The 14,104-nt window shown below is 31.3% G+C and overlaps 1 protein-coding gene across 3 annotated transcripts in view; it reads right to left on the bottom strand.

Annotated features, from left to right (window-relative positions):
* Positions 1-865: 865 nt before the first annotated feature.
* Positions 866-14,104, bottom strand: part of LOC140436944 (prostatic acid phosphatase-like) — a 124,789-nt gene continuing 111,550 nt past the window's right edge. Inside the window, exon 5 of one of the 3 annotated variants that reach the window (XM_072526124.1) lies at positions 866-1,518. In XM_072526124.1, the coding sequence (XP_072382225.1) occupies positions 1,112-1,518 (407 nt within the window). In that variant the 3' untranslated portion in view covers positions 866-1,111. The remainder of the gene's footprint in view (positions 1,519-14,104) is intronic. The other 2 variants (XM_072526125.1, XM_072526123.1) reach the window with 2 other exon arrangements.

Genomic DNA, 14,104 nt, shown 5'->3' with positions numbered 1-14,104 from the left:
ATTATTTAAATATCTATTATTCAGAAGGACTAAAAACCTACAATTTGAAGCTCTGTAACTCAGAAGTAATTGATTTCTGAGTCTTGGCGCTACGACAACTTTTGATAAGTATGCCAACGGCTACCTATCTGCAAAGTTTTAGCCAGTTGAACTGAAAAACCACTTTTACAATAAGAAAATTGCTTTTTTAATTCTCTGCTGAAATTTTCATAATTAATTTTGCTTAAAATATTTTTTGTCATGAAATTTTTGGTTTTCAGAATCTAGTAACACTTTAACTTTAAAGGGATTTCACAAATATAAAATTAAAATTCTACTATTAGTGCGTAATAGAACATAAGAATTTGTTAAAAAGCTGTTTATACCGTTAAGAAAAAAGTCATGTTGTGCTCAATATCCGAATTTGGCTTCTGACCGAAATTTATACCCACAACGAGTTGTCAATTTCTCAATATGTCTCACATCGCGTTTCGGGTATTTTTGACGTGCATAGAACGTGTTGTGGATAAATTACAATGACCCACAAAGGTTTTTTCAGGTGCAACTGTAAAAGGTTTTGTGGCGACAATAAATGTTTCTGTAAACAAAGGAACAAACAATTTTATTCAAAGTGTCATGGATCGCTGATATGCAAAAATAAATGAAGAAATTTTGTTCGAAAAATTTTTGTGTTTAAAACTTATTTTTATATGCATTTTTTAAATAAAATTAGAAGTTTTGTTATGTTGGTATTTGTATTTTTATTTACATCATTTAGCATCATTTACATCTTTTATAGCCATCATTTTTATTAACGTATTTTTATTGACTTTTTGTAAGTATTTCTATTGTCCATAACACGAAAAATCGTCGTGTGTATCCGACGGTCTTCGTAGTTTCGCGTTGTGGGTCTTTACATTTTATTTACAACGCGTTCTGTGCACGTCAAAAGTACCCGAAACACGATGTGAGAAATAAACGCAATTAACAACGTCTTTTGGGTATAAATTTCGGTCAATGGCCAAATTTGGTGATTGAGTACAACACATACATCAAAATTAAATTATTAAATAAATAAATTTTTAACTGACAAAATGTTTTTTATTACATCAATAGACACTATGTCATATTGCTAACTATTACATTCAATTTCCCAATCCATAGGATCTAGAGAAAATTTTTCAAATGTTCTCCTGTATTCAGAATAATTGCAATTAAAGCCACACTCTAAAATATCCAACTGCTGTAAATCATCTTGTTTTCTATAAAATACGTTAATAAATAAGCTGCCATCAGTTTGTTGCCTAAGTTCCCAAATAATAGCTTCTCCAAACTTGACCAGTTTCGTAAACGCATCCATTGATTTTAGCAGCGGTAAGACCGTTAGGTCATGTGCGCCTATCAAAAGAAATTTAGGTCTACGTGTTAATGATAAATCTGAGAAACTGTCAAAGTACTGGAAGAGGTAATGGTAGAGGCAACCAATACGTAACCTTATTATGTCTTGGGTACCACCAATAGAACCGCCATACAGCAAAACTGAAAATATAGAATATTTTATTCAATTATTTAAATCATTTTGATCAGTGGATGTTTAGATAAATTAGTAAAATTTTTGGTTTTTTTTTAGATCAAAACTAAGTTAACAAAGCCTTAAATACTTTTTTGTCAGAAAAATTATCGCCTAATTGTCAATTGATCAGTATATTAAATTTGTGAATTATGTATAATACGGCAAACATCTTATTCGGCAAAAGGTTCTCGATACCTGTCTTATTATTTATCATACCAATTATATCGAAACAAATTTTCAAAGTAAGGGTGCTAATATCGTTCAATAAGAGCCAAATCACAAATTTATCCAAAGTCCACAAATTCGTTTGAAATACCTTCTGTAATTATTACACCAGCTTCTTCTTCTTTAAGTTCCATCTTCTATTGAAGGTTGGAAATCATCATGGTTATGCGGACTCTGTTGACTGCCGCTCTAAAAAGTTCTGCACTACTGCATTCAAACCATTCTATTAAGTTCTTAAGCCAGGATATTCTTCGTCTTCCCACATTTCGCTTTCCTCGGATTTTGCCTTGCATAATAGGTTGTAATAATGCATATTTTTGTCCTCCCGTCACATGTCCGAAGTACTCAAGTTTTCTTCTTTTGATAGTTAATATTATTTCCTCCTCATTTCCTATTCTTCTAGTTACTTCCACGTTTGACATTCTTTGAATCCATGATATTCGTAGGATTCTTCTGTAACACCAAAATTCAAAGGCTACGCTTCCAAACCATAAAGAAGCATACAGATAACACGTAACATCGAAGCATTCTCAGGCGTAGTTTTAACCTTATATCCCGACAACAAAGAAACTTTTTAAGTTTAATGAATGACGCACGTGCTATTTCAATGCGTGGCCTAACTTCTTTGGTTTAGTCTACATCTGATGTTATCCATGTTCCTAAGTATTTACAGTTATTAACACTCTCAATTGCAGTATTTTCAATAGTCAATTGGATATTTGCATGGGAAGATTTAGTCATGATCATGCATTTAGTTTTCTTTCCACCACCAGCATCCAGTTCTAATAACTATAATGTGGCTCCAATTTTTAATGTTAATAAAGATCTTTTTATCATACTAGAGTAATCCAAATGAACTTCACAATTTTATTGATGTTATTTCCATGCTTCTAAACCATTTCTGGAAATATATTAATCCCAAAAATTTTCAAAATCATATGCTTGCCCGAGGAATTATAAACAAAACTAAAGGAAGAACCAGAGAAATCATTTCTGTATACAACTATAAAGACTAGCCGTCAACAAAATCAGTTGTTCTCCAAAACAAACCAACATAACGAAAACACATTAACTAGAGATTTAGTCAATCATGTCTAAGACCACCCCCAGGATAAACAATTCGATTCATGAGACCACCGAATCTCGCTCTTGGTACTTAATATATTCAGGAAGAAAATAATATTAGATATTTTTAAAAATCTCATAAATATTCCCTTATCATCTAATTTCTAACAAACCATCTGCCACTTCACAAACGCAGAGACACAATTTAACTTATTTACCCGCTCCTACACGATGACAGCCTGAGGTGCCCAAGCCTCAACGGCCACAGCCATTCTTTAGGCCAAATCAAATGCCAACAATAGTCCAAGAGGAATATTTTAACCTCCTAGATTCCAAAAAATCAACAAATCACTCCATATGTACAAAATTCTAGGGCAATCAACCCAATTTTTATGAACCAGTTCTATCTCAATAATATAAGCCAACACCTATGAGCGTATCCACACGCCAAACCGGCTTTATTAGATCGCAATCTCAAACAAACTTTCGCTTTCAACAAGTAACCAGACCCCGATTCACCATAGAAGAGCCCTTTAAAAGGAAATCAATTACGATGAAGGTATATACAATGACACATACCCAGATTACCCTTACTATCAACAAGAAAGCCAAGAATAAGGGGAAGAAGATGTAAATTATCAAAAAATTTAAGAAGAAAAATAAGCAACGTAGTAAAATTGCATTCCTATACAGACAAAAGAAAAGAGCTTCTTTGCATTAAAATTAAAAATTAAAATTAAAATTCAGAATTTCCCTCTTAAACTTCTTATTGATACAGGAGCCACTAAATCTTTCCTTAATCTTGATACAGCCAATAAATTCTACAATGAAATATTAAGTACGAACCATTTATCGTTACAACAATTTTTCAGAATAATTCACAAGATTATTGTGTAGAAATTCCAATTTTTACCGAATTTAACTCAGATATTAGCTTAAAATTTTATCTTTTTAAATTTCACAAGACATTTGATGGTCTTATATGCCTTGATAATCTTAAACTTCTGAAAGCAAATGTAGATTTTACTTAAGCTACTCTTACTATAGAGCATTTTATTCTTCATATTATTTACTATATCACAAACAAAGCCCAATTTTATACAGTCCAGCTAGAGCCTCAAACAATTACACCAGTCAGATTGTCAGTAAAAAAAATGTCAGGTACAATCGTCATTCCAAGACAAGACGTAAAAGGTGTCATCCTAAGAAAAACTACTACTACTACTATCCAAGTAGCAGTACCTGATTGCGTCAAAAGTCAACCAATAAATATCGAATATCATATATATATATATATATATATATATATATATATATATATATATATATATATATATATATATATATATATATATATATATATATATATATATATATATATATATATCGAAAAAGATCGGACAATTTTATATAAAGATTTAATGCTCCTTCTTTTAAGTTTAAGAACAGACTGAATTATATCTATATAAAAATGCAGTGGTAAATGACAATATAAAAATGCAAAGTAATCTTTATTACAAAGTTCATTAAACACAAATCCTAGATCATCACTCTTAGGTGAATGGCTAGAACAGGGCCGGCTCCCATAACTCCTCCCTTGCGAGTTCTTGGCATATTTCATGGAGTGAAAAATGCTCTTGGATTTGGTACAGGAACTGTGGTATCATCTTCTTCCGTAGGTTGTTCATCGTATGTTGGATGTGGATTTTCTTTTGTTCCTAACTTCTTAATATAGTGAATGGCTATGAAGATGACAATAATTACTATTAATATATATACTATGGTAGTCCAATGGTTTGTGGGACGTTCCTTTAGATGCTGGAGTACCACAGGTCGAATTTGATTTTGATTCCTTTGGATTGTGTGAATTTTGTCGAGAGGGATATCCTTTAGAACAATTTCTGGAACTTATTCTTCTTCTTGAGTATTAAAAACTTTTAACTCGGGTAAGAGTAGTGGTTGGCCTTGGACAACTGTCTTCTGATTAATAAACGTTTTCTTATCTACTTTGAATTGGCATTGATAAGGAATAGAAACTATAAAATTTCCTTTTAATGTGGTAAAATCTGTTTTCTGACATATCATCTCCATTTTAGTTTGGTTTACGAAGATGGCAATGTAATGTGACTCATCAATTTGTTGTATTACATTCTCAGATATTCGGACGGGAGTTCTGCGGCAAGTTGTGGAACTGGTCTTCAGTTGCAATAATTGAAAGACACAATCTTCTTTCTCTATTTCAGCAGAGAAATCGCCATCAGTACAATAGAAATTGGGCTTCAGGTCCAGACAGGGCAGTGAGTGATATTGGTAATAATTTTCATTCATAGTCAGAAAGGTATTTTGAGGTACGATGGTAGTGTGATTTGACGTAGAAATTGAATAAAGATGATAATAGGAAAAGATTTCTGGGTAAACAATAGGAAAGTGAACAGCGAAAACAATTTTTGTCACAGAGTAATAGGCTTCTGTTTTTAAAATATCATAATATTTATAAGTATCATTAAAATTTTGAAAAAGTATTTCATGTTTTGTATGGTATTTTAAAATGATTTCTATGATAGAATTTAACTCATTTTTATCGATAATGCTATTATGTAAAATTCCAAGTCGAGCAAAAGTAATGGCATTTTCTATTTCATCTAAAAGCTGTAAGATAATGTTTAAGCTTAAATTTAACTGATCTAATATATTTCTAGTCTGCAAATAGTCATTGAAATCAAATATAAATTTATTTAAAGATGTGCGTATCTTATCTATGCCCATAAAAATAGTTTCTTGATTGTTCTTTATTAGAGTTACTGTTTCGATAAAATTTGCTATTATGTCTTTGGTCAGAGAAATTTGTTGATTAACTTTTTTTACTAGTATTTGATTATTATTTTGGAGATCAGAGATGGCTTGGTCATAAAACAAGGCGTCACTGGAATCAAGATTACCAGAGATACTTTTAATTATAGATCCTAAACCGTCTATAAGACTTCTTTTTGATCTAAAAGGTGGCAATAAAGAATTGAATTTTTGTTCAGCGGATTTAAGTTGGAAGAGTAGAACGTGGTCAAAGTTATAAAGTTCTTGAAAATAAGGATGACTAAGGCCATCTTGAATTGCAAGTGTTACATTATCATATGCATATCTTATAGATTCTATTTCGGTACCTATAGGGGAAAGATCGTAGTAATAAAGAAATGTATGTATTTGGGATTTTACCTTTGCTGTTCCTAAATTATATGGAAGGATTCCGGGATTATTTTGGAAGTTAGTTATTTGAACTTCCTGTGTCCTTACGGGAGGAAGGGCCAGGGTCGATAGGATTAGTAGCGTCCTGTAACAAGGTTGCTCGGTTAGTTTTTGGTCTTTTAAGGTTTTGTTTGTGTAATAATTTATTGCTGTGTACCTTTACTTTTATGTGTTCGTCTGCGATAGCTTTTTCTTTGTAAAATTTGGGATTAAGTTTGTTTCTGGTTAATGTTGTGTTTTTCTTGTATACATCAGTGTCGGGTAAATAGTTTAATGGTTCATGTCGGTCTTTGTTGTGACGTTCTATTGTAGATTCCTTTTGAGATATTAGCTTTTCGTTTAAAGATCTATAAATTTTTGCAGTAGCTTCTCTGTGATTTTGGATATAATTATTAATTACAGTTTGGTCCAAATTTATGTCAAATATTTCTTTTGTATTTAAATGTCCATTCAGTATATCAATTGGTTTCTGTTTCGTAACAGAATGGATCGAATTATTGTATCCTAATACTGCATAAACCATATCATTTAGGATATAAAGATGTTCAATAATAGTGGAATGAAATCTTTCGATAGCACCTTTCGACTGGGTACTGTTTGCGTGACGTAATGTGTTTCGACTTTGTGAACATCGAAAAATTCCTGAACAACCAAATTTTTTAGTTCCGTTCCTCTGTCCATTACAACTAAAGAGGGAACACCGTGATGAGACATAAATATTAGTAATGCTCTTGTTATTTTGATACCAGTTAATGCTGTAAGTGGGTAGGCTTATCCGTATTTTGAGAAAGTGTCAATAATTGTCAAAAATTTATGTCCTTGTGCAGATAAAGTGTCACAAAATATAATTTCCATTGGTTTTGACGGTGTTGGTGTAATAGATAATTTCTGGCGTGGAGGGTTTCGGTCATATTTATTGGTTTGACAAATCTCACACTTATTTATGAAGTTCGTTATATCGGTTTTCATGGTAGGCCAATAGTAGAGTTGTCTAAGTTTGGTTTCTGTTTCAAGTATGCCACGATGGTTTGTTTTTCCTTCATGATATTGTCTGATAGTTTGGTGTTGTTCGTCTTTGTCAGTAATGTCTCTTAGAATTGTATTACACTGAATTAATTTGTAAGCAGAATTTTTGAATACATTTCGTAATACTTCGAGAATTTGGGAAATGCAATTCTGGTCCTGGTTTTTGAAATACACACCATATATATTTTGGATGAATATAGTTCTTAAAGACGTTTATGGTGTTATTCTCTAGGTCATTAGTAGAAATTTGTATATGAAGACGTTTTTTGTTAGGAAATATCTGTTCGGTCTTTGGTTTAACTGATGAATGTAAAACGAAGTCAATAATAATTTGGTGGTCAAAGGAATTTATGCTTTTTTCCGTAATTTGCATTCCTAGAACAGGATCTTCTGCACTTGTATGTACGGTATTGTTGTCATCATCTTCTTTGTCTCCGTCTGGGTTTGATTGGTCTATTTCGTTTTTCCTTTCTAAATTTTCTTCTGTGTCTTCATTCTCTTGATTTTCTTCATCTATTGTTTGCAAATCGCCTGCATTTGCAAGTATTGATTCATTGTCCATATTTTGGTCGTTATTAAGATTTTCCATGTATTTTATAAATTCATTAGTATTTATTTCAACTATAGCATTACCAGTTTGAGCTTCAGAAAGTATAGAAGGGATTTCGCAATTTTTTATGAATTGTCTGGCAATTAAGATATCACCGGATTTTTGACAGACGGGAATATTGGTTATAATACGACTATGAGGATCGATTTTCCTTTTAAAGATAGCTGGATTACTTCCCAAATAATGTATTGGCAAAGTTGTCTCAGGTGTAATTAATTTAGAATTTTTAAGATCCAAATGAGCTTGTAACATTTTTAAGGTATCTATTCCTAAAAGGCCATCAAAGATATCATGGAAAGCAAAAAGGTGGAATTTAAAATTACCAGATTTATTAAATTCATCAAATATGGGGATCATTACACAATTTTGTTGAGTTGATGTCTGAAATGCTGCCGATACAGTAAAAGGTTCCCTAAATATTTTATTTTTATAGAATTTTTGGGCAATTTCGGGCTTTAAAAAGGACTTAGTCGCTCCAGTATCAATCAATAAAATAATGGGTGGATTAGAAATTTTGAGATAGGGTAATTCTTTTTTATCAGACGAAATGTTAAGTTCTATCAAGGAGTGTCGTTGGTCAGGTCGGTTTCGTGAAAATTTTGGGAATCGTCATCATTTACATATTGATAGTTGTTACAATATTCATCTGAATTATAAAAATTTTGATTATCTTCTTCCTCAGGTATTACCTCTGTGTTAAATAACTCTTCATGATAGAAATTTGGATTTTGGCCTGTGCTTTTAAAATGATTATAATTTTGTCGGAAGTGTGGTGCTGTATTTCGTGTAGAAACCGGTTTACCGAAAACTTGAGAATTTGTAAAATATTTGGTTTGAGGTGGATTTGGGTGTCTTGGAAGTTGTACAGGACCTCTGGAAAATTGAGGTCGGTAGTCAACTGTCTGAGTTATATCTGGTTGAAAGTTAGATGTAGAAGGTTGGCTCATTCTTGGCTGAGAATATTGTATATTTGGCTGTCGAATTGATTGAAAATGATTGACATTTGGATTAGTTGGTTTTCGAATAAAATTATTATTATTATTATTAGAATTATTGTGAGTAAAAGTTTGATTTTTCTGATAATACTTAATATTATCCTCCTCTCTAATAAACTGAATCGCTTGCTCTAACGAAGCAGGTCGCATTGCACGAATCTTCTTCTTCAAGTGCCATCTTCGTTCCGAAGGTTGGCGATCATCAGGGCTATACGTATTTTCGAAACTGCTGACCGAAACCATTCGTTGCTGCTGCACGAATAATGGGCCCTAAAGGCTCCCTAAGACCAGCTAAAAATGATTTTAATGTCTGCTTCATAAAGAAAGCTCTTTTGGATTCACGTTCCTGATTAATATAGTGCAAATCTATGTAACTACAACTAGCATTTAATAAAGTTAAAAGTCTTTCATGAAATGAATATGGAGATTTATTAGGTTTCTGTTTGATATTTACTAAATCTTTATTCAAGCAATTTTCATCACGATGATCACCAAAATTGAGAATCAAAGTATTTTTTATATCTGGCCAAGTTTTAGCGCCGCTAATGGCTACTATTTCTTCTGCTTTGCCTTCTAATTTATTAAGAATACCATTTAACAATAAAACATTTTGAAAACTAGCTAGATTATTCTTATCAAAATAATAATTTAAAATGGATTCAGATGCATTTACAAATCTGTGAATTTTATTAATATTTCCATCAAAATTTGGAATAATTGAGAAAGTTTTCATATCTAGAATAGGTGTTGCCATTTTATCTTTTAATTCTAATTTACAAAAATTATTAATTAAGCCTAACTCTTCGTTAATATCGATTTCGCTAAAGGATTCGTTTTCAGAAGAGGAGTCTGACATAAACAAAAATTACTTACCACATCCGTGCTGTACACTGTCTTCCTCGATGGAGTTCACTGGCAAAACTGGGATACTGGTTCTCGATTTTCGTGAAAGGTTGAAACCCAAAGAACTTTCCGCGGTGGATTTTCCCGAAAATCTGTACTTACTGCGCCACTTATAGTTTTCCCGAAGGCAAAACTATTTTTAAAAAACAAATACTTTATTAATTAATTACAAAAATACGAAAAAGATCGGACAATTTTATATAAAGATTTAATGCTCCTTCTTTTAAGTTTAAGAACAGACTGAATTATATCTATATAAAAATGCAGTGTTAAATCACAATATAAAAATGCAAAGTAATATTTATTACAAAGTTCATTAAACACAAATCCTAGATCATCACTAGACTTCGGCAAATATGCATATTGCATATTTTGCATATTGTGCATATTTTATGCAAATATTTCATATTTTGGCATATTTGTATAAAAGTTTGCATAAAGTGCATAAAAGTTCAGATTTTTATACTGTATTTGAAAATTTTTAAACATACCAATTTATTTCAATTCTTGTATAAAATTTTGTAGTCATTTTAATCAAGAAATGATCTAAGTACGTAATCTCTACAGGTACAAAACATTTACAATTTCAAGGAAGATCAATTTAAGTAGCCCTCAACATTCTTAGAAAGTCTCCGTCACTGAGGCATTCAGTTATTGGATAATCGCTAAGGGTTCGCTCATTTGCATTTTTTGATCTAATCCCCAAATCTATCTACAATTTATTGTATCTTAACAGCAGGTAAACGGCTAATAGTTTTGTTCCTAATTTAGGGATTTTCCAAAATCTCCCAGTTTATTGAATTAGGTACCTAAACATTTCTAATTTAATGTTCAGATTTGTAAATCATTTTTGTTTTGATATTCAAAGCGTAAACACTCGTTGTGCGTAACAAAAAGGAAGATTGTGATTTTATAATGCCTAAAACAACCAGTGCTTCAACTTGGATTAAACCTTATAAAGAGCTGTCTATGGATATGGGAAAAATCTACTGTTTAGTCTGTGGCAAAATTGTAAGTATCTAATATTTTCTATTAAATATCTAATATTTCATACATACAGGGTGTTTCCAAATGACACTTACAACGTTTGACTGTAGATACTTCTCGAAAAATTGAACAAAACGATATAGTTAATGAGGGGTCAAACTTATTTACTTTTCGAGATACAGGGTGTTAAAATTAAAAAAAATTAAATTCTTTTAGTTAATAACAACAATAACTTTAAAACCAATAAACGTATTTACTTGAAATTTAGTACTCGTAGGTTGTTTTTAAATGAAAAATAGCTTCCTTTAGTGAGAAAAAATTGTCCATGGTACAATACAATGGTGTGTATTTAGAAAAATTTTTCACCTTTACTTTTTTTTATGAAGTCAGCTATTCTAAAACACAATTATTTTTATTGTAATTGAATTAACAAAAAAAAAACTTTTGTTGAATTTTAAAATAAGTTAATGATGTACTAATGGTTAGTAACAAAAACTAATTTGTGGATTAATACTGCATTTAAAACACTTAGCGAGTGTTTTTTTTTTCAAACCAGTTATTTGATTAACCAAAAACACCTTGTATATTTTTATATTTTAAAGGTTGGGTTAAAATAAAGGTTTTTATTTTTATTTATAGATAGCATGTGAGAAGAAATTTCAGATAGACCAACATGTGAGAACTGCTTCACACATTGCAAAAAAAGGAAAAATAGGAGGAAAACATCAAACTTCAATGGCTAAATGTTTCCAATCTACTTCAAAAAAATTAGATGAGCAAGAAACTTTTAATGAAGACTTGTGTCGCGCATTAGTGTCTGCAAACATACCGCTTTCAAAATTAGCAAATGTAAATTTTAGTTCGTTTCTAAAAAAATATTGCAAACTTAATGTTCCAAGTGATCGGTCTCTAAAAAGAAATAATGTGAACGGGCTATACTCGTCGGTGTTAATTAATATTAAGGAAGAAATTGCAGATAATTATTTTTACATATCTGTAGACGAAACCACTGATTCCTCAGGAAAGTATATTGCTCATTTATTGATTGGTGTTCTTAAAGAAGATACCTTACCAAAATCTCATCTTATTTCATGTCAGCAACTTGAGAAAACAAATGCTTTAACAATTTCGCGTTTTATAGAAGAAACATTAGCAACTTTTTTTCTTCCGACAACTATTCCTTCTAATAAATTACTGCTTATTTTATCGGATGCTGCTCCTTATATGGTGAAAGCAGGACAAAATTTAAAAATATTTTTCCCAGATTTAATACATGTTACTTGTGTAGCGCATGGATTAAACAGAGTTGCAGAGGAAATACGAAAAAAGTTTCCTCTTGTAAATACCATGATATCCAGTGTCAAAAAAGTATTTCTTAAATCTCCTATAAGAATTCAACTTTATAAAGAAATGCTACCTAACATTCCTCTTCCACCACAACCTATTTTAACGCGATGGGGAACATGGTTAGAAGCAGCTAATTTTTATGCAGATCATTTTGTTAAAATAAAGAACATAATTAATACGTTAACAGATGAAAGTTCCCAATCTCTTTTGGATTCTAAACAAACTTTTCAGAGTAACTTGCTTCAACAAGAACTTTCATTTATAAAATCAAATTTTAGTTTTGTTCAAAAAACAATTACTCAGTTAGAATCACCAAGACTGTCATTGTTCGAAAGTACAGCATTAATAAAAGAATTTGCGTCATGTTGTCGGAACGTTAGAGGTAATATTGGAAAAGATATTTTAAAAAAATTTGAAGCTACTATGGAAAAAAATAAAGGTTACCATATTCTTTCTGAAGTAGTCAGTGTTCTAGCTGGAAATATTTCGGAAACAATTAATTTAGAACCAAATGTTTTGGTTAGTTTGAAAAATGCTCCCGTTACATCAGTTGATGTTGAACGAAGTTTTTCCATATATAAATATATGTACTCAGACAGAAGCCACAAGTTTTTGTTAGAAAATTTTGACCACCACTTGGTCATTTATTGTTACCATAATTCTAAATAAGTTTATTCATACTTAAAAATGATGTAGTTACTTAAAATAAATGTAAATCTTAATGAATAGTAGGAAATATTTAGTTATGTACACTTTTTTTTTTTAAATAAAATTGTTACTATTTTACGATTTTTTTATTTATTTGTATGCATATTTTGTAAAATATTTGCATATTTTCGGGTAAACACGTGCATATTTATGCGCATATTTTCTACATTTTTATTTGCATATTTGCCGAAGTCTAATCATCACTCTTAGGTGAATGGCTAGAACAGGGCCGGCTCCCATAACTCACGTCAGATATTATACCTAGCGAAGACAATAATCTAAGAGATGTCGATTCTCTCCTTAGAATCGACATCTTTTAGATTATTGTCACCCCAGTCACTTATCCGATCTAGAAGAATTTTCAACCGACCGAGCCGTAGAGTCTCAACAAATTTCGAATCCGTCAACCCCTTTATAGCTTTAGGTGACTTAAACAAAATCATCCAAAAAAATCAAACTGCAACGTTAACTCCCAAAGAAATGAAGAAAATAGACGAAATCCAACATGAAGACAGCAAACAGCAAAAATACAAAGCTCAGCCATCAAACTCCCAATACTTACAAGCAGATAACGATACAGGTGTAACCAAACATTCTACGGCAGAAAATCCAATAAGAAGAATTACAATTAGCCAACCACTAATTTGTTAAAATAATCGAATAATTTTCAAGACAGTAAATTACAACCCATCAAAACCACTCACAGAGCAGTGTTTTGTAACAAACAAAAGAATGTATATCCAATTGGGAAAAAACGATCTTCACAAGGACATTTTCCAGTTTTTTTTTAAAGTATATAGATCCAAAAATTAAATATGTCATTCTGTTTTAAAATAAATAATAAACTCTAAAAATCCCTATGTAATATTACAAAAATACAAAAATCGCTAGACAAAAAGAAATTATAGAGAACTACCATCAAGGCAAGACTAACAACAGAGGAATTAACGAAACCAAAGCTCAAGTAAGAAAACGATACTACTTGCCTACGCTAAAGAAAGATATCGAAGAAATTATCAACATTTGTGATACGTACCAAGCTAACAAGGATTAGATAAAGACAAAAGTCAAACAGAAAAATATCGAAAAAATAAATGAAAAAATACAAACACCAATTACTTATAAACCCAGCACAAAAGTTTACACTAGAAAAACTTTTCCGAGATTTTCTTCCCTCATTGTGAAAAATAACAATTCGGTAATAATAGACACTCAAGATACGTCGATACACAAGAAGAATATCAAACACCAGCCAAAGACTAACGCTAAAACTGCTTTACAGATCTACCTTAGTAGCAGCCCAACAAGTTTAAATTCAAAACCTGAAGGACAATCCAGGAATCCTCCCACTTAAACTTGGACAAGCGAGGATACAGACCAGCACTTATGACTTCATCCACTATTTTCATCTAGAACTCATCGCATAAGATATTAAAGACATAGAAT

Source organism: Diabrotica undecimpunctata, chromosome 3, assembly GCF_040954645.1.
Source record: "Diabrotica undecimpunctata isolate CICGRU chromosome 3, icDiaUnde3, whole genome shotgun sequence".
Classification (NCBI taxonomy): Eukaryota; Metazoa; Arthropoda; class Insecta; order Coleoptera; family Chrysomelidae; genus Diabrotica; species Diabrotica undecimpunctata.
Note: the sequence above shows the minus strand (reverse complement) of the source record. Positions and strands in the feature narration are given on the sequence as shown.